This window comes from Eucyclogobius newberryi, unplaced genomic scaffold (genome assembly GCF_026437365.1).
Source record: "Eucyclogobius newberryi isolate DKJ021-1_F unplaced genomic scaffold, fEucNew1.0.hap1 SCAF_2, whole genome shotgun sequence".
Classification (NCBI taxonomy): Eukaryota; Metazoa; Chordata; class Actinopteri; order Gobiiformes; family Gobiidae; genus Eucyclogobius; species Eucyclogobius newberryi.
The window spans coordinates 21,698,993-21,719,966 of NW_027315834.1; the positions used below are offsets into that span (position 1 = coordinate 21,698,993).

The 20,974-nt window shown below is 39.0% G+C and overlaps 1 protein-coding gene across 2 annotated transcripts; it reads right to left on the reverse strand.

The window, feature by feature from the left end:
• Positions 1–6,687: 6,687 nt before the first annotated feature.
• tnpo1 (transportin 1) lies at positions 6,688–19,251 on the reverse strand. Of its 2 annotated transcripts, XM_072454454.1 has the most exons (25): positions 19,092–19,251; positions 18,871–18,981; positions 18,483–18,558; positions 18,155–18,304; positions 17,920–18,026; positions 16,470–16,603; positions 16,175–16,256; positions 15,960–16,082; positions 15,751–15,869; positions 15,541–15,601; positions 15,304–15,466; positions 14,999–15,151; positions 14,700–14,925; positions 14,424–14,595; positions 14,262–14,348; positions 13,987–14,094; positions 12,027–12,185; positions 11,874–11,961; positions 11,704–11,802; positions 11,510–11,605; positions 10,064–10,139; positions 9,380–9,479; positions 9,228–9,302; positions 8,916–9,057; positions 6,688–8,848 (listed from the first exon to the last, which is right to left on the reverse strand). In XM_072454454.1, exons 2-24 carry the CDS (start codon positions 18,973–18,975, stop codon positions 8,950–8,952), a joined length of 2,667 nt encoding a protein of 888 aa, XP_072310555.1. In that variant the 5' UTR covers positions 18,976–18,981; positions 19,092–19,251; the 3' UTR covers positions 6,688–8,848; positions 8,916–8,949. The 2 variants fall into 2 exon arrangements, 1 of the variants encoding a protein (XP_072310555.1); XR_011928135.1 differs by lacking the exons at positions 6,688–8,848; positions 10,064–10,139.
• Positions 19,252–20,974: the final 1,723 nt, after the last annotated feature.

The window sequence follows — 20,974 nt, forward strand, 5'->3', positions numbered from 1 at the left end:
CTTTCAAACGATGTATAATTTGTTGTTATACTGGAAACGGCTATATTGTTTTTGCTAAAAATATTATTATTTTTATTTTTATTATTTTTCTTGTTCTTCTGCTTTTTGAGATCTAATTTGACCCCCTGAACATGCTCAAAAACTCACCAAACTTTGCCCAAAATTCAGAATCGGCGAAAAATTAGATTTTTTCAGGGCCATTTTTTTTTTCGTCAAAAAATGGCGCGACAGCGCCACCGACAAAAGTCAAAATACATTGCGCCTATGGGAGACGCCCCGAGGTCAACTTTGTCGTAAAGCTACGAAATTCGGGACACGCATTCCTCTCGTGAGGACAAAAAAAAAAAATCATTGTGACCACGCCCCCAGACTTACCCTATGGCCGCCATCTTCCTTTGAAAATGAAAACACGCTGTGTTAGCCATTTTGTTCACGTCAAACTTTGACGAACTCCTCCTAGGGCGTTTTGCCCACCGACTTCAAAATCGGCGTACGTCCTCTGGACAAGTGGGGCATCTAAAGTTATCAAATTTTTTGAGATACCTTTTACGGTCTGTGTGCGGCGCAGCCGCAAAGTTGGACAACTTATTTTGGAATATTGCAGATCTAAAAATTGCTCCCATTTGATCAAAACGAGTCCGATTAGGACCAAATTTGAATCAGTTGTTAAACTTTCCGGTTTGGACCAGTTTATGATGACAAAATTGAAATGGGCGCGATAGCGCCCCCTACAGAGTGACCTTGAAATTAACATTGAAGGTCAAAAATTAGTTTTACCAAAATGTTCTAAACTTTACCCAAAATTCTATTTTGGCGTCCCGATCAAAAAAGCCAATCAGACAAATGCCTTATTTTTTACGGCGTAGTCGTAGCGATGACAGAAACCTCCCATGTTATCCCTATGGGAAAACCGCAAAATCTCTCAAATATCCACATTTTTATGTTTCACACTTTAACGAACTCTTCCTAGTGCGTTTTGCCCACGAACCTCAAAATCGGTGTACGTCCTCTAGACAAGTGGGGCATCTAAATTTATCCAAATTTTAAGGATAACTTTTACGGTCTCTGTGCGACGGAGCCGGCAACGTTTCCCAGAATTCTGACTATTTGGCCTTCAGAGTGGCCTATAAACAATAGAGTTTTTCCAAATGACATGATATTTTGAACAAAATTCTAATTTGCCATCCTGATCATAAAAGTATGAGAGCCAAAGTCATATTTTGTACGGCGTAACCGAAGCGTTGACAGAAACATCCCATGTTATCCTTATGGGAAAATCGCAGAATCGCTCAAATCACCACATTTTTACGCTTCACACTTTAACAAACTCCTCCTAGGGCGATTGCCCGATCAAGCTCATATTTGGGGAAAATCATATACACAAACGGGGCATCAAAAGTTAGTCATATTTTGATTTTAAGTGGTACGGTCTCTGTGCCGTGGAGCTGCAAATATACTGTCACAAATGGGAAAACGCCAAATCTTTGAAATGTTCACATTTACGCTTCACACTTTAACGAACTCCTCCTAGTGCGTTTGGCCCACTGATCTCAAAATCAGTGTACCTGCTCTAGACAAGTGGGGCATCTAAAGTTATTCAAATTTTATCGATAACATTTACGGTCTCTGTGCAGCTGAGCCGCAAACTTTTCGCAGAATTTGGACTATTTGGCCTTCAGAGTGGCCTATAAACAAGAGTTTTTCCAAATGACATGACATTTTGCACACAATTCTCATTTGCCATCCCCAAAATAAAAAGTATGGGAGCCAAAATCATATTTGGTAAAGCGTAGCCGTAGCGATGACAGAAACATCCCATGTTATCCCTATGGGGAAACCGCAAAATCTCTAAAATGACCACATTTTTACACTTCACACTTTAACAAACTCCTCCTAGGGCGAATACCCGATCAAGTTCATATTTGGGGAGAATCATCTACACAAGCGGGGCATCAAAAGTTATCCATATTTTGATTTTAAGTACTAGGGTCTCTGTGCGGTAGAGCCGCAAATATATGTCACAAATGGGAAAAACGCCAAATCCTTGAAATGTTCACATTTATGCTTCACACTTTAATGAACTCCTCTGTGGGCAATAGCTCGATCAAGCTCATATTTTGGGAAAATAATCTACACAAGCGGAGCATCAAAAGTTATCCATATTTTTATTCCAAGTGTCACGGTCTCTGTGCGCTGGAGCTGCACATTTGACCGACATTTGTGTTCATTTGCACTGGTTAAGCACAGCATTGTACATGTACAATGTGTCACTGTCTTAGTTCTTAGACAATTGCGTTAGCGCCATCTCTGTAAAATGCAGAGAGCAGAGTCGGAAGGCCGGCGGCCCGCGAGGGCCGTTGGATGCCGCTTGCGGCTTTAATATTCTTTCTTTCTTCTTTCTTTCTTTCTTCTTGGGACCAACCCCCCTATTTTTCACCCAGTGAACATTGACGAAAAGTCACAAAAATGTGCACACCTCTAAAAATCGTGCCTCTCTACATTCTGGCTATTTCCCTTTTGTAAAATAAAAAAATTGGTGCGTCAGCGCCCCCAAATGTACCAAAAATGCATTGAGAGATAGGAAATGACCCAAAAAAGATCTGATCGTAGAATCATGAAATTTGGCGCAGAGGTAGATGGTGACAAGAGAAGTAAAAAATATTATTACGGCAACGCCGTCCACCCAACCAAATGTCGGCCATATTGGTTCAAAAATGGCTAAGCAGGACTCGGGAGTTTTTCCAAACGTCGTACTTTTACGAACTCCTCCCAGGGCGTTGGCTCTAAAAAGCTGAAATTTGGTGAAAATGCTACTGAGGAGTGGGACATCAAAAGTTATTCAAATTACATTGATACCTGTCACGGTCTCTGTGCGGCGAAGCCGCAAACTTTAGCTAGAATTTCAGAAAATCTCCCAAATTTAACATTTCTGCCGTTTGCGCAGATAAAGTCCGAATTGCGTCAAATTAGAATCAGTTGTTAAACTCTTTGCGCTAAACGTACTTGAAGTGAAATAAATTAATTTGGCACCACAGCGCCCCCTACAGATTTTATATGGAGGTTAAATGTTTAGTTTAGCGAAATTTTATGAAATTTGACACACAACTCAATTTTGGCATCCCCATCAAAAAAGTCAATGAGACCCATGTCATAATTGTTATGGTTTTGCCGTAGCGATGACCAAAACCTCCCATGTTATTCCAATGGGGAAATCGCCAGAACATGTTTACACTTTAGATTTTCACAAACTCCTCCCAGGGCTTTAGCCCTATTAACCTGAAATTTGATGAGACTCATCTTCAGGGGTGAACCGTCAAAAGTTATTCACATTTTTGTTCAAAGAGTCACGGTGTCTGTGCGGCAAAGCCGCACATTTTGCCAAGAATTCAAAATAAAATAGCTTTTTGATGGTAAAACAAAGGGAAGAAGATGTGACAGCGTCACAGATTCAGCAGTAGGCGTAATAAAAGGACAATTGGAGCGCGTTAGCGCCCCCTCCTCTTGCGGCGTGGCGGCGGTGTGGCGGCGGCGTGGCGAGGGCCGATCATTGCCGCTTGCGGTTATATATATATATATTTTTTCTTGTTCTTCTGCTTTTTGATCTCTAATTTGACCCCCTGAACATGCTCAAAAACTCACCAAACTTTGCAGAAAATTCAGACTCGGCGAAAAATTAGATTTTTTCTGGGCCATTTTTTTTTTCGTCAAAAAATGTCAACATTTTTCGACAAAAGTCAAAATACATTGCGCCTATGGGAGATGCCCCGGGGTCAACTTTGCCGTAGAGCTACGAAATTCGGGACACGCATTCCTCTCTTGAGGACAAAATTTTGTTTTTATTGTGGCCACGCCCCCAGACTTACCCTATGCCCGCCATCTTCCTTTGAAAATGAAAACAAGCTGAGTTAGCCATTTTGTTCACGTCAAACTTTGACGAACTCCTCCTAGGGCGTTTTGCCCACCAACTTCAAAATCGGCGTACGTCCTCTGGACAAGTGGGGCATCTAAAGTTATCAAAATTTTTGGTATACCTTTTACGGTCTGTGTGCGGCGCAGCCGCAAAGTTGGACCACTTATTTTGAGATATTGCTAATCTAAAAATTGCTCCCATTTGATCAAAACCAGTCCGATCAGGACCAAATTTGAATCAGTTGTTAAACTTTCTAGTTTGGACCAGTTTATGATGACAAAATTGAAATGGGCGCGATAGCGCCCCCTACAGAGTGACCTTAAAATTAACATTGAAGGTCAAAGATTAGTTTTACCAAAATGTTCTAAACTTTACCCAAAATTCTATTTTGCCATCCCGATCAAAAAAGCCTATCAGACAAATGCCTTAATTTTTACGGCGTAGTCGTAGCGATGACAGAAACCTCCCATGTTATCCCTATGGGAAAACCGCTAAATCTCTTGAATTTCCACATTTTTCTGTTTCACACTTTAACGAACTCCTCCTAGGGCGTTTTGCCCACCAACCTCAAAATTGGTGTACGTCCTCTAGACAAGTGGGGCATCTAAAGTTATTCAAAGTTTAAGGATAACATTTACGGTCTCAGTGCGGCGGAGCCACAAACTTTACCCAGAATTTGGACTATTTGGCCTTCAGAATGGCCTATAAACAATAGAGTTTTTCCAAATGACATAACATTTTGCACACAATTCTCATTTGCCATCTTCAAATAAAAGTATGGGAGCCAAAGTCATATTTTGTACAGCGTAGCCATAGCGATGACAGAAACATCCCATGTTATCCCTATGGGGAAACCGCAAAATCTCTAAAATGACCACATTTTTACACTTCACACTTTAACGAACTCCTCCTAGGGCGAAAGCAAAATTCTTTCTTCTTCTTTCTTTCTTTATTCTCGGGACCAACCCCCCTATTTTTCACCCAGTGAACATTGACGAAAAGTCACAAAAATTTGCACACCTCTAAAAATCGTGCCTCTCTACATTCTGGCTATTTCCCTTTTCTAAAATAAAAAATTGGCGCGTCAGCGCCCCCAAATGTACCAAAAATGCATTGAGAGATAGGAAATTACCCCAAAAAAATCTGATCGTAGAATCATGAAATTTGGCGCAGAGTGCGCACGAAATCGAGCGCGAAGCGCTCGCCCACTTCCAAACACTCACTAACGCACTCCTTCGTAGATGGTGACAAAAGAAGTAAAAAAATATTATTACGGCAGCGCCGTCCACCCAACCAAATGTCGGCCATATTGGTTCAAAAATGGCTAAGCATGACTCGGGAGTTTTTCCAAACGTCATACTTTTACGAACTCCTCCCAGGGCGTTGGCTCTAAAAAGCTGAAATTTGGTGAAAATGCTACTGAGGAGTGGGACATCAAAAGTTATTCAAATTACATTGATACCCGTCTCGGTCTCTGTGCGACGAAGCCGCAAACTTTAGCTAGAATTTTAGAAATCTCCCAAATTTAACATTTCTGCCGTTTGCGCAGATAAAGTCCGAATTGCGTCAAATTACAATCAGTTGTTAAACTCTTTGCCCTAAACCTACTTGAAGTGAAATTAATTAATTTGGCACCACAGCGCCCCCTACAGATTTTATATGGAGGTTAAATGTTTAGTTTTGCGAAATTATCTGAAATTTGACACAAAACTCAATTTTGGCATACTCATCAAAAAAGTCAATGAGACCCATGTCATAATTGTTACGGCTTTGCTGTAGCGATGACTGAAACCTCCCATGTTATTCCAATGGGGAAATCACCAGAACATGTTCACACTTTATACTTTCACCAACTCCTCCCAGGGCGTTTGCCCTATCAACGTGAAATTTGGTGAGACTCATCTTCAGGGGTGGACCATCAAAAGTTATCCACATTTTTATTCAAAGAGTCACGGTGTCTGTGCGGCAAAGCCACACATTTTGCCAAGAATTCAAAATAAAATTGCTTTTTAATGGTAAAACAAAGGGGAGAAGATGTGACAGCGTCACAGATTCAGCAGTAGGCGTAATAAAAGGACAATTGGGGCGCGTTAGCGCCCCCTCCTCTTGCGGCATGGCGGTGGTGTGGCGGTGGCGAGGGCCGATCATTGCCGCTTGCGGCTATATTTTAGACTTTATTCTTGTTTTATGGCGGTTGGTATCCAAGTGCAGTGTTACATTACCGTCAGATTTTATTCCTCAGAGACTTTATTATTTTCTTAAGACTTCATTCTTCAGATTCTGACCGGCTTTATTCCAGAGCTGACTCTTCATCTCCCTCTCCTTCTTTGGTGTTTTGGTGCTTCCGCCGTACAGCTTTACTCTCATTCTTTAGGCTTTGATACTTCCATTGTTGTCATTGCTTGGCAGCCGTGCTACTGTTTTATGTTTTATGACACTTGTGTGGAGATATTCCCAAACAAATACAAATAATTAGGACAAACATGTGTATTTCTGTTTTGGGTATTTCCTTCAGTAAATGTGGAGTTACCTAGGCCCTTGCCCACAAATACAAATAAGGACAAAATTGAATATTTCCATTTTGGATATTTCCTTGAAATAAATGTGGAGTTACCTAGTCCCCTGCCCTCCAGATTGTCAACACAACTAACAGTCTGCATTTGTACAATGATGACTGCATTTTCTTTTGCCTGCATGCGTGTGTAGTAGCGATTAACCCAAATCTACAGAGACATTACAGGCCTACACTAATAAATCATTGTGAGGGTCCAAATAAGACATGTTGTAAACAGTTTATTTGACAATGTAAAACTTCAAGCAATGGTAACCAGTCACACCCACTATATCATATTACAAATATTACAAAAATTACTACAATACAATATAGAGTCTTTGCATGATCCAAAATATTTGGTGGCCCCAAAGTATACATTTTTTTTAAATTCAGCAGCTCATTAAAAACAAAACTATGTCCATAAAAAGGACATTATGCTTTTTCATAGAAAAAAATAAAACCAACAAAGGCAAGTGATATAATCAAGGCTATTCAATATTAAACATACATATAGTCTATATTATGTTAGACAGTCTTACTTGGACCTCTATAAAATACGATTCTTAATTAAGTTGAATAAATTGCAATTGTATACAAAAGAACACCTAAATTGGACATTCCAACAAATCAACAATGATACATTTAGTGCCATAAGTCGAGGTGTTCATGGGTTTCAGCTTCCCATTAGCCAACATTTTGGGGACTTTTCACCATTCAAAAGACAGGATATTTTAATTAATTGTCATGGCAAAGGCCCTAATTTTCCATAATTTTGAAACCTATAGATAATTACATTTAAAATAATCCACCACACAGATCAGTTATTTCCAATAGTTACATTTTCTTAGCAATTTACAATACATGCTAGTCATGAAATACTGAACATAAACGAAAAGGTAAGAGATAGACACCAAGTAATTACGTAAGGGATAGAATACACCAGAACGCTGAGGACAACCTGAGGTTAACATATAAAACACATATTCAAGTAGAGGAAAACTGACTTAAGTGTGCATATTGTAGCAATCTGTAAAATGTCAAATCAGAAAGACTGGTGAAAATTGGCTTTGAGTTTAACCCTGGTATTCTTAATTGGTGCTTGTACGAATAGCCTAAACTGAATCAAACTTGTTTGCATGCCAGATGGAATGTGACAAATGTGAAAAACAAAACATTAAAGTAAAATACAAATACATTTTCCTCTGTATTCCATGACGCTTCATCCTTCACACTGAAGGAACTAGTGAAGACAGCTGAGTTCTACAAGATCATATTACGTTTTTTCACAAAGAGTTGGCTACAACATTTTAGGCATTTAAAAAAAGGTAACGTGCACTTAAGGTGCATATCAGATTATGTATTGTGCATGACCAACTTAAACACTGCCTTTAACTTAGAAGTAAATGACTCTGTCCAGCAGAGAAATATCACTGGCTGGAAACTTAAAACTATCTCAGTTGCTCATCATGGAACACATTCAGGCCATTATAAAACAATAAAAACATAAATAATACAACAAAAACTAAAACATGTATACATCGCATTAAAGATGAGGTTTCACAGTTTTAACACATTTTTGGACAGTGTACATTTCCATATTGGAAGATTCCCTCCCTTGACTATTCCACTCCCATGGGGATTTGAGGGGCCACCAACATGCAAGAGAGAAGTTACCCACAAAACACAATTACCAAAACATGTAGGCTACAGTCATCTTTCAAGTCATGCGTTTAGCAAAAGTAGATTAAATTAAAAAGAGAAATAAAAATACAACATTAACTTGTTTTCTTAACACAGCCCAAGATGGAGAATGTTGCACTGTCGAAGTATTTGATATTCCTTGAATTTCTATTGAACGCCTGTATAGCTGTAACTAAAGGGACAATTAAAATGAGCCACTCAACACTAAACCGCCTTTTGCTACAATATAATGATCAGCGTTCACCTCTGGATCAAGAACATGGGAAATGAAAGCTGTCCAAACATTCCCGTACGTACCAGTGTCATACGAGCATGCTGCCTACCTATAAACAACTAAAACTCTGCTGTAAAAGCTGTAGCACAGTAAGTAAGTTTGGATGCTTTTTGAAGAAAAAAAAAAAACATTCAAAATTGATTTTACTATTTTCTTCAGATATATAAAATGTAAATAAAATGTATTTATAATTGAGTGGAGAGAAAAAAAAGTGGAAGTCACTTCTTATCAGACTAATAATTTTAAACGCATTGTGCAACCCAATACCGTGCAACACGGTCCAAGCAAAGGAACTCCTCAGCTCTCCCTCCAGCGCCTCCTGGCGTCTGGCCCCGCCCCCCTGCAGCATGCACACGGCCCTCTCAGAACAACATATTCCCTGGGTGTGAGAGGTTTCCTTTACATTGATCTGTAAAAGTGGTAGTTTATTTCAGACGTGTTTAGAGGGTACATAAGAGTATTGTGAAAACAAAGACCTTATGATTAGTTTGAAGCATGCTGCTGCTGTAGTTACACCCCATAAAATGTCGCCAGCCGTTCCTTTAGAGGCATGGGGAACTGATCTGAGAAACGCTTCCAGTTGTCTTCTCCGACCTGGTTCTTAAACCCATGAAGAATCTGGTATTGAAAAAAAAGATTTATATATCAAATATTTATTTAATTTACTGTGCGATGGATTGAATTTTTAATTAATGTATAATCTGGAATGAACATCATGGAAAACAATCAGTATGTGAAAGGTAATATAAAAGCCACAGCGTTGATTATTCGGCTAAATTATGTTTTACCTTATAAAACATGTCTTTAAGATCATCTTTTGGATTTACCCAGGAAGCCACAGCATCGCAGAAAAATATGAAATCCTGTTTGAAATTGACAGAAACTTTATTTTTTTAACACAAACACAATTAAAGTGATCATGATTCACGCATCCCCTCACCTGAACAACACCTCCTGGGTTCACACTGATCATAGTGCAAATTCCTCTGAAAGCCGAGTCCTTCTCCTCATTGTCTCTTATATTTCGTAAAGATGTGCACCTGAAAGTAGGGATGATTTAAGTGTGTTAAAAACATCCAACATGGTTAAAACTTAGTAAAGATGCCTCTCTCTAAAACTAAAATATGTATTAAACAAAAGTGTACATTCTACATGAACTGTATCATGCGTGTTTGGCAAAACCTCATTTGTAGAGGGCCTTAAACAATATTTTGTCTTGGGTTTTACAGGGACAGGCACATGCAGCTGGGTGACTACCAAATGAGAAAGGGAGAATTCATATGCCGTTTTTAATTTGCAGAATAGTACTGCTGCCTTTCTCTATTGTCGAGCCAGCAGGCATGTAATCCCATGCATTTTAATAATTTAAACAATTAACAATGACAGAGAAAATTAAAACAAAATGAAAGTAAAAAAACGAACACTATAACGGTAACGTCACTTGAGCAAATGAAAACAATTCACAAAAAGGACCTCTAAAGGACAGGGTTAGTCACAGAGTTGGCAGAGATAGAAACAAACTCAGAGTATTTTAGAGGGTGAATTGAGATGCAGAGTAAAAAGGAGAGGGGATAGATGAAAGCGGAGGAAAATAAATTAAATAAAAATATTGAATAATACACACCAGGGTCTTATAAACTGCTGTAGCATGGGTGCCACCTCTTGAGGACAAACGTAACCAAGACGACCAATTGTTATTGCTAAGGTAACGCAATCACGGGTACACACCACCAAACGCCAACCAAGACATGAGCAATGAGAAGGGGAGGAAAAATAAAGAAAAAACAAACAACTCAGACACATAAATCAACATAATTTGTGTATGATAAACAGAATAATTCACTAGTGTTGTTTAATACAGCTCTTTCAGATGTGGGTAAAAATGTAAAATATGACACCATAAATAAAACATACAAACACGTTTAAGGGAGAACATCGACAGCTTGGACAGGACACAGAGGTTATAATAATAACCATATCAAGATCAGTTAAGAGTGGCCTCGTCACAAGATTGCCCTTAAGATTCTCCCTTAAACTCACAACTGTTAATAACACAGAAGACATAAATAAATATACTTTTTGTTTTCAAAGAAATGACAAATTACTCCAAGCCAACAACATGGAGGGAGACTAGTATCCAGCACAGCAGGTTCGTATGAGGCAGAGGAGAGGGAGGACCTAAGTTTAAAAGACACAAAACTATGCAACATTCTCATTAAACATACAAGCATTTATGAACAGTCCAATGACACGTGCAGGAAGCAGATGGTGTGCTCATTAGTGTAAAGTTCAGTGCAGGATTCCTTTATCACAGACAATGTAATGTGATACAAATGAATGTTTGGACAAACCCACTATGTACAGTGGCGTTTACATGACCGACTTCTTTGACATTTAGGTCAAATACTATACTAGTGTTAAATATAGTACGTAGTCAAGTAGCCAACAAAATGTGATTTTTCAATATTAGGATCTCATAGGCTTATTTTAAATTACAACATGGTTCAACTGAAATGAGCAGTTAACAGTGTAATAATTAATCCTGCCAAAATCCTGCATCAAACAATTCCATTCTTAAACCACATTTAACAGCTAGGCCAATAGGCATTCACATTAATAGAACAGTAAATACAAGCAACATATAAACTGACGGCAAACAAACAAGAAAACATTTATAAATGTTCTGGATATTTGTTTTCAACAGGTAATACTGTTGATTAAACTTAACAGGTGATTTAGAAGTGTATAAACCAACTTGTTTTTTGTAATAATAATTGTAATCGTGAACTACTCTTTCACTCACCAAGCATTCTATTCAAAAGGCAATTTCCAAGACTGCTTTAGCATTATTGGTTTCAAGATATTTACACAAAGTCCTTTCTTGGACTATATTATGTCCCACGCCCAAGCAGTGAATAAGTAGTAGTGGCTAGAAACTAGAAAAACCCGAAAGACTGCAGGCATGGAAAGGCCTTGAGGACAGAGTTGAAATCAGAAGAAGCACTTTGAACATTGTGTGACCTGGCAAATAAAACCATGTCCTTGGTGAAAAGCTGCCACCAAAGGGTACCTGTGTTCTCCAGTAGTGTCTTTGGAGTATTGGGTCTGTTAATGATCTCCACCAGCTGTTGCAGCACTATGGCAATGTATGGCTGCATTTCAGGCCCTGCGAGATTGAAAAGTGAAGGCCCCAAAAAAGTACAGTGGATGAAAATGTGAACAAATACTGTCCCGTAGTATCCGAATAGTGAATCCTTAACTCACCCATTTGAATGGATATTTCACCTATTGCCCACGTTGCATTATTGCAAACTGAAATCAATTCTGGGTTTAGGTTTCTACCAAGTATAGGCATAAAATCAGCTGAAAAGCACAGTAGTCAGTGAGTTTAATAACATATTAATTGATTTAGCTGATTGATTGAAAAGACATACCAATGCACGGTTTAACATGCTGGAAACTGGCTTTTGTCAGATCTCCGAGAAGAGCAAACGAACTCTGACGAACTTCTGGCATTTTGTCCTAAAACAAGGAACAAAAATTCATGAAATCCTCGGTAGAGTACCAACTACAATGTCACATTTTACCTGCATACACTGGTACAGGAGAGTGAGAACGTTGCTACGGGCAACCAAGTGCTCAATAGTTTCACCCAAACCTTCAGCCAGCCCACTAAGAAGATCTAAAGCCACGATCATGAAGTCCTTATCAGGAGGGTCATACTGGTCCGGCTGTGACTGGTGAAGCTGGTGAACAAAGACAAAACATCAGAAAAAAAATAGTTTTTATTCTGCATTTTTTCAACATTTTTTCAACATTGATTTTAAGCATTTTGTAAGTCTTGCGGGAGGAACTGGAGCTGGTGTTCACCAGGCGTTAAGGTTAGTGGCACTGGACATTAAGGGCAAGACACCTCATGCCAGAAACTGACAAATACTATATTTAATGTTTTTAACTTGACTCTATTTTTGAATGCCATTTATTTAAAAAAAAAACACAATGCCAAGGTGGTAACAACTGCGAGCACGCTTTAAATCTATTCTTGGCTTTGAGTTGGAGAATTGCACAAGAATTCCAATGTACTTATAATGTTTTTGCATCTGTGCAAATGGTAAAACATTATATTGTAGATGTATTCTGAAGGCTCAGAGCTTGACCAAGTTGCATTTAAAGAGACATGTGCGTTCTGTCTACTACAGCGTGTGTTTTTTAAAGGATATTTTGGCCCGTAGGCTTTATTAGACAGGACAGCTGAGCGTGAAATGGGGATGAGAGAAGGGAGGACATGCAGCCGGGATTCAAACTCATGACACTGCGGCCGGCTGCACTTGGACCTTGAAAGCTTCATTTGCACAAATAAATGCCTGTGCAACTTTACACAGGAGAGTAAATATTTCTGTCGCAGCAATCTCCACAATTTTAAACTAAGGCGAGAGTTTTTTGATAAATTGTTTTGCGAGCCCGCCGACGTCAAAAACGGAGATTCTAAAAAAATAAATGAATGTATTTTTCCTGTTTTCGCAGATTTTCTGCAGTTTTTTTGGCCAAAACCTCAATAAAAATAAAAATGTATTCTGTACCAGCATCTCCGACCTCCGACCATTTCTGCACTACCCTGAGTTTGTCCGAACGTCAGAGTTTTAAAACTCACGCAACTCACGGCTTCCTAGATCCATGAGATCAACCGGTAGATTAACATGAAGGATACGGGGTGGGCGTGGCTTTGGCTCATTGATCTTGTCGTGTTCGAACGAGGAAATGAAGAATACGCGTCTTGACTGATTATATCAGAATAATTTTGTCGTTGCCATTTAAGTAGCACAAGTCCTATTCATGTGGACATGTCCAGCTCGTCTGGAGTCACACGTTCTCTTCTGATCGCATTGTAAGGCCGCTACTTGTCCCAATGAGATGATCTGAGCTGCGTGTCCACGACGCGAGCGTGGGAAAATTTACTACGCCGTTGGATCAAATCACTGTGGCCAAATTTAAGCTAGCTCAATAATACATTTTCATTCATTGCACACTTTGCGTTCCTGTCAAAACTCAATAAAGTATACCAAACCGTCACGGGATGGTTCATTTTCTGAGAAGCTCAGTCTGGGACTACTTTCTATCTGATCACTGTGAGTTCCACCTTCCATTAAACAGTTAGTTTATGACATTGAAGGTATTTTTGTACACCGCAGTATAATCCGCAGTATAATGAGGGTTATTTTCAACATCTTGCATTGATAACTATAATTATGTAGATAATGTAGAGAGGTGGTTGTAGGGCTTATATTCTAAGAATCCAAGAAAATTATTTCGAATAAAAAAATATTTTTAAATTCAACTCCGACTTTTGGATGGTAGAAATGTGATTTGATAATGGAAAAATAAAATTTAATTTTTATTCCATCCTCCCCTTTTAAAAATGCCAAGGAAAACCCGTGAAACAACAAATTTAAAAAAAATTGCCTAATTGAAAATGTAAATATTGAAACTATTTTGTATTAGTATTTGGTGGTGGTAGTAGTAAATAGGTTCAGAAGCTTGAGCTCTTACCATGGCTTGTGCAAGTGTCTTCTGGACTAGGTTGACACAGCGTTGGTATACGGGTTCACAGTACGGCAAGAAACCACTCTGAAGGGCAGTGGCAATGGAGGACAAACACTGGAAACGACAATAATATGCATTTACAAAGGCTCTGAAATACAGTTCGAGTCCAAGTTTATCCTGAGGCGTTTTGAGCTACAGAGAATTGCTCTGATTATTCAATTCAATCATTTCCTACTTGACTATTCTCAATATGCACAATATTGTAGTATGTCAGAACTTACTTCTAATAATGGAAAAAGATCTTTGTCTTCATCTTTGAGCTGGTTCCACTTTTGAATCAATGGGGGCATCAGCATCTGAATGTATTCCTGATTAAGATAAAAAAGTAGAGATGTAATTTACACAGTGAAAGCAGAATGTGTGATCAGAAAATGAAAATGTACCTGTTTATTGAGGTGGTGGCCCACCGAATCAGCAAGTGTCCCTATGGCATCATACAGTATAAGGAGATTCTTATGTTGGTATTTGCTGAAAGCAAACACTAATGTGTCCAAAATAAATGCAAGGTAAGGTACTAGCTCTGTGCATGCCTCCTCTTCCAAAGTTGCAAAGGCACTGTTTCAGGAAATAAGGACAGATCAGTGATTTACAATCAAGGAATTGTAAATCACTAAAGAGTTTTTTTGTTTTGTTTTTTAAAGTAAGTCTATTTTACGCACCTACAAGCAGCCTCCTGAACACGCTTGTTGCTGTCTAGAATTCTTTGAAGAAGTTCTGTCATCAGAGGCTTTAGGTAAGTATCTGGAGGTTGGCTTACAACCCAGTGAGCATAGCGGCTGAGGGTCCAACAGGTGATGGACCGCACCAAAGCCTTCTTGTCAGATAGAAACTGGATGAGGTGAGGTATGAGCTCAGGCAAGTATGTAATCATGCCCTGCATACAACCTAGACATTTATAATAAAATCTTTAGAGCAGGTTTACTTTTACAAAATATCCAGGTACATTGCCTTATTATACCTTCAGCTATAGCACCCAGAACTAAAACACCAGACTCTTTTACTATCCAGTCTGAGTGGAAAATAAGTTCCTTTAGAAGAGGCAAAAGGTGAACCAAAAGGTCATCTCTGAATACATTGGCCAAAACATCCAAGGCTGCGGCTGAACATTTACCTGCCATTTGGAAAGACAGAAATATGTACAAAAGATATGTGTGGACACACATCAAACAGACATGAGACAGCTAAACAATATACTGTACAGACTCCACTTGTGACTCGGGAACATCGCCGAGCCTTCTCAGTTTACACCAGAGGAAAACTCACGCAGGTTCCAGTCTGAAATGGTGTCATCAAGTTCATCTTCATCATCCTCATCTTCTTCAATACTCTCGCCCTCATGATGCTGGGCCACGGTGCGCGAGCGGTGAAAGCGAGGTCTGATGTCCTGCTCATTGTCAGGTACGGTCTCATCTTCCTCTATGTCTCCCTGTGGCCATAGAAACAAGAGCATCTTGATGCTGCTGCTGCAGTGTGCATTTAATTTCAATAGGGAAAACTGACCTTGAGTAATATAATGTCAATCTCAGAGTACCTCATCCCATTTACAAGTACTGGAGTAAGTCTAAGATTGAAAAATACATTTTGTAATTTCACACATCTTCCTAATAATTGATCCCGTAATTCTTGTATGGAAAACAATATTATTCACAGCTGGGGTTCTGAATGACTGAATGCCGAGGTAAACTTGGCTCTAGAGGTTTAGTTACTTACTGAGAGAGGTGACCACTAAGTACTTCTTTGCACACTGGCTGCTCTGCGAGAGTCAACCAGAATTCACACGCCTCCAAGGCTACGTTTTCATCTGGATCTTGAGTCCTCTGTAGCATGTACTGTAAGATGACACTTTTATTCACATTATTGTAATCTTTTCATTTTCAGATTATAATACTGAGAGCAAAACACACAGAGGAGCCCTTTACCTCAATTATGTTATGCATGTGTGGAAGGAGTCGGTCGAGGCGAACCTCTAATAACATTACAAGAGCTCTGCACACATTTTTCCTCACTTCTGGTTCCTCGTCTGTTGCTAGAGCAAACAGATTCTATGGAGAAGTTGCAGTAAAAGTGAATAATTATTATTATTAACAATACTTATTTAAATTAAATTAAACATTTCTTTGAATAAGTTGACTACCTCAATGAAAGGATCAATATGCAGCATAAGAGCCTGAGTTCTGCAGATGATGAATTGATTTACACAGGCAATAGCATGAGATCTGTAACACACAAAAGATATGTGATGCTCACATGCTACAGTTAATGAATGAAGACTTTGTCTTCATTCTGCCCCTGGAGCAGAGAATGTTAATTTCTTGAACAACTAAATATACATATTATCATTGATATTATAAGTAAATTGTAAACAATAAATGTGTCCACAAAACAGAATAATCAAATCTGCTGATATTTAATTTTACATGTGTAATCACCTAATTTTAGGGCTGCTGTGCCTAAAGAATTGTAGAAACTTTGGGATCAAAATATTGAGTGGGCGATCCAGCATATCACTGTCTAGGATCTCTGCAGAGTCTTCACAGATTTTCTGAAGAGCTCCAAATGCTCCCTGGCAAAGAGGAAAAAGAAAAAAAGAAAACACAGCCTTTAGTCATAGCTATTTAAAATAACTGCATTGATCCAGGTTTAGGTTTGCTTTTGGATTTGCATGCACAGTATTCCTGATCCTGTGCTGGGTGTAAATGGACATGGAGAGCTGCAGGCATTAGCTCACAGAGATGTACACTGAGAAGCAGATCCAAAAATATAGCACACCACACTGCTGTCTGAAACACGTTGCCATGGTGACACATTGGTTACGAATACATTAAAAACTGTAGGTCACACTAAGAAATCGGCTGTTACATTGGAGTCGAGGTCATACACACGTGGAATATATCACAGGCATGTTATAATATGGTTATTATATTCCCAACATCAAGGATATGAAATCAAAGTAACAAGCTTTGGAGGGGCTCACCCAGAGGAAGCAGCGACGCTCCCCCATCTCCAACCAACAAGTTTGTTTTCTTGTATTGACAGAAAGTATGAAAATATGAGCGGTCTGAGACATTCACCAATGAACATCACCACACAACCAATATGAGCCAAAACAAAGCCGTTTCAGACATTTGCTACTGAAGAAATTGTAGACACAAGATTTATGCCGTGAAGTAAAGGCAGCTTGACCCTGACGCCAACTAAAAACTGCCATCACACACAAACTATATAAAGCTATCCACCAACATTACACTTGGCATCCGAGACACCTGCTTGTGTCTTTTAATAGTGTTCAGAGGGAGGGGCACAGTGTAATGGAAAGATGACCATTTTGACATCTGCTGCTGCTACAGTGCAACACATTAGCATTTGGGCAGGCAGGAAATGACATGGTCAAATTGATTCTGTGCATTATAAAATACACACAATATGACATTTTCACAGCAGAATGTTACACGTAGAGGTAAATGCATTCTCAAGCGCTCTTAAACATATAATAAAGGCGCTGCCACTTTCACAAACTGCTCAGTGTTAAGCCCTAAACGCATACACTTCATGATCCTCTACAGAAAATAGCTGACCTAAATCTCAACTTCTCAATGAGCTTTGAAGGAAGGTCTCGTTGGGGCACAACAGGGGAAAGGTTCATTTTAATGAAGCTCAACATCACAACACCATGGGACTGTCTGCCTGCTCTCAAATACATAAACACAACTAAAAGAGAGTCAATTACTTCTACAATTACTAAATAAATCAACCCAACACATCTCCGTAGCTCAGTAAAAAGTGTGGCTCATAATTTGAATGTTAATTTATCCCAATCTAAAAGGTTAAACTTGGCAGCTATGCTATAAACGTCCAGTATGTTATTGTCTGCTTCCTTACCTCACATGTATTATAGTCCTCAGAATCCAAAAGCAAGCAGAGTTTGGGGAGAAGTTCTGGCCAGTTCTGGAGCTCGCCCTTGGAGGCAATAGTGGTGATAAGGATACCTTCCAAAGAGAAAGTCTACAGTTCACTTAAACACTACAAAACCAGTATCTCATTGTGTTTCACTTGGCATGGACAGCCTTTCCATTACAGTGACAGAACACAGAATAACTTTTTTTTGCAGACTCACCTACAGTGGCCCGGATGAGCGGAGACGAGTCGCCGATGCTTTGCAGACATTCATTCTTGATGAAGTCACACACACCGTTGGGGAAATTCTGATAATGAGCTTTTACATTGTTTTTTAGAATAAGTCCACTGAGCGATCGTGTTGGTTCATCTTTGAGGAGAAAAGAGAGAAAAGCGTACAACAACAACAACAACCCAGTTACAGCAGTAATTCTACTAAACTGTACAGAACAATCTATTCAATTGTGCGCGTGCCGGACCAAAGTGCCATTCGTCCTAACACACCTGACAAATGAAATCATCAGCATCAGACCCATTGATAGACTTACCTTCAGTTTTCAACTTTGTCAGGACAAATATTAAATAGTTGTTGAAGTCTGGATACTGGTTCAATTGTTCTAGTCTCTGTGGAATAGGTTAAGGACACACAACACACCAACAAGCACTGAAGTACATATTATAGCACTTGTCTATAGCCTTTACATTATTTACTCCAAATAAAGCCATAGTTCTGCTCAACAAACCTGTCAAATCAAATAAATGGGCTTCTGTTTTGTGTGCAATGTTAAAGATCTAGTTTCAGTTTGCCATTGCTAATGGTGATGTTCTATGATCAAATGCGACATTGTGGTGCTATAACAGTCCGCTGGACCTTCGCCTGTTGAGTCCGCTGTTTAACACGCACCGAGGACGTGCTTGTGTTGGGATAAAGGATACTTGCTGGACGGATCTTTGCATGGACGTGTCAGGAGACTGGGACTCCTTCAGAAGCTGCAGGATCTGCTGAAGTCCTTGTTGGTCTGGTTTCCACTCACACTCCATCTTAATCTGCGGCATCGTACAAAGAAATAACATTGACGGCAGCAGCAGACAACAGATGAAAACACGTCATGTTAGCTAGGCTCAAAGGTGACTCAGCCAGACGGGAGCGCACCCACCTCCGGAGGCTTTCCTGCTCTTGGACAAAGCCAGTGTCACGTTCCGATCAAATGTCACCGTATGTCGGTCTTTTCAGACATGGGCCTGTTGGATCTGGACATCCGTGTTCACGCTTCAGCTCAGAAGCTGCAAAGCTGCTGGAGCCTCCAGAGCAGACTGTGGCTCTGAGCAGCCGCGAGCAGCGCGGTCCTAGCCCCGGATCCCTTTATTTACCTACACATGTCAGTTACAGCCATGATGGACCTATAATAACATGATGTTATTATTATTATTATTATTATTATTATTATTATTATTATTATTATTATTATTATTATTATTATTATTATTATCAGTGGTGTTATTAACATCACTGATGCACACGCGACCAGAGACGCGATCAGACATCTGGGACCCTGCCTACTAACAATGTTAATCAAACAAGATAAAATGACAAGGCTATTCGACTAAATTTACCTGAGTTTGTTTTTCAGAGGGCAGTGGCCTCTGGGCCGAATAGGTTTGATCCATGTGCAGAATGTGCAGCAATTTGGACAGTTTGCACAAAATATCCACAGTACTAGATCTGTTTCAATAACCAACAATTGCTCTGGAAAATGCTAATACAAAACCAATGTCTGATCTGGCAGGCTCAAATTATTATTAAATAGGCCTAGTAGTCTATATTGTATACTGTGTGCTTTATGCAGTACTGTTGTAGTAGTATGATCTTACTGCTTGATAAAAGTATAGCTACTACAGACTGTACAGTTACTTTACTATAGATCTTCTTCTTTGATGTTTTATTATCATTTATTTATTATTTATACTATATTATTTATAAATAATATTATACAACTTCCTCTCGCCCCTCCTCTTCTTCCTCTTTCTTCTTCCTCGGCGGCCCCTTTAATAGATCCATATGGTACAGATGAGACTCCTTGGTGGAGATCCAGTTTTTTAAACTTCTATTTCGCATTCAATACAACAGCGCCTTCTAGCGGTCGCAGTGGTAACTGCCTGTTACACCACGTGGTAAGCTATTTCTTTCAACCCGTCTAGATTCCACAGGCTGTAATGACCAAGTCTGAGACCTCCAACTTGTTCACTTCTGTACTCCACTCTGTAGAGGAGCAGCAGCTCCACTTCAAGCTCCTCCCGGGCGACAGAGTGAGCTTGTAATATATAAATAATATACCAGTGGCACTGGTATTAAATATAGATTTGACTGATTTCTCCTGGCTTTACTTATTCAAATAAGCCCTACCACTATAGCACTTAAATATATGTAACTTAATTTAAACAGAATGTAAAACAATTATTATAATTTTAGGGAAAATAAGCTGCACGATTGATCAAATATAAAAGAAAATATAAATGATAAAAACAGTCATACACATTTAATTTGTTTTGGTTTGTCATGAATATAGTATTCCTCCCATAATATTATGTTAAAGCATAAAAGGTTTTTGATTATAAATAAAGTATAATTAAGTTATATCCACCTTGTTACTGTGATGAAAATCTTTCAAAATTCAGCCCTTGGTTGTTCGATTTAAAGTATAGATAGAATACAACAATAAAATGAAATAAACTGCAATCAACAAAACAAATGATACAATTCCAGTTTTAGTTTTCTTTAAACATTTTAGCATTAAATGATATGCCATAACAGCATAACACGCCACCCACGTTACTTAACATGTGAAAAGTATTTATCTGACGTCACCACGTGCTCTCCTGTATTTACTGTATCGAATTCAGATCAGATATTATTGCACAACATGTCCTCCCTGTTTATCTCCACCCTGTTACTGCTTAATACGGGGTGTGGCATTTAATACAAACTATATGTGGACTGTACATTTATGTGCCTTTTCATTGTGATGAATTAAGCCTTTGT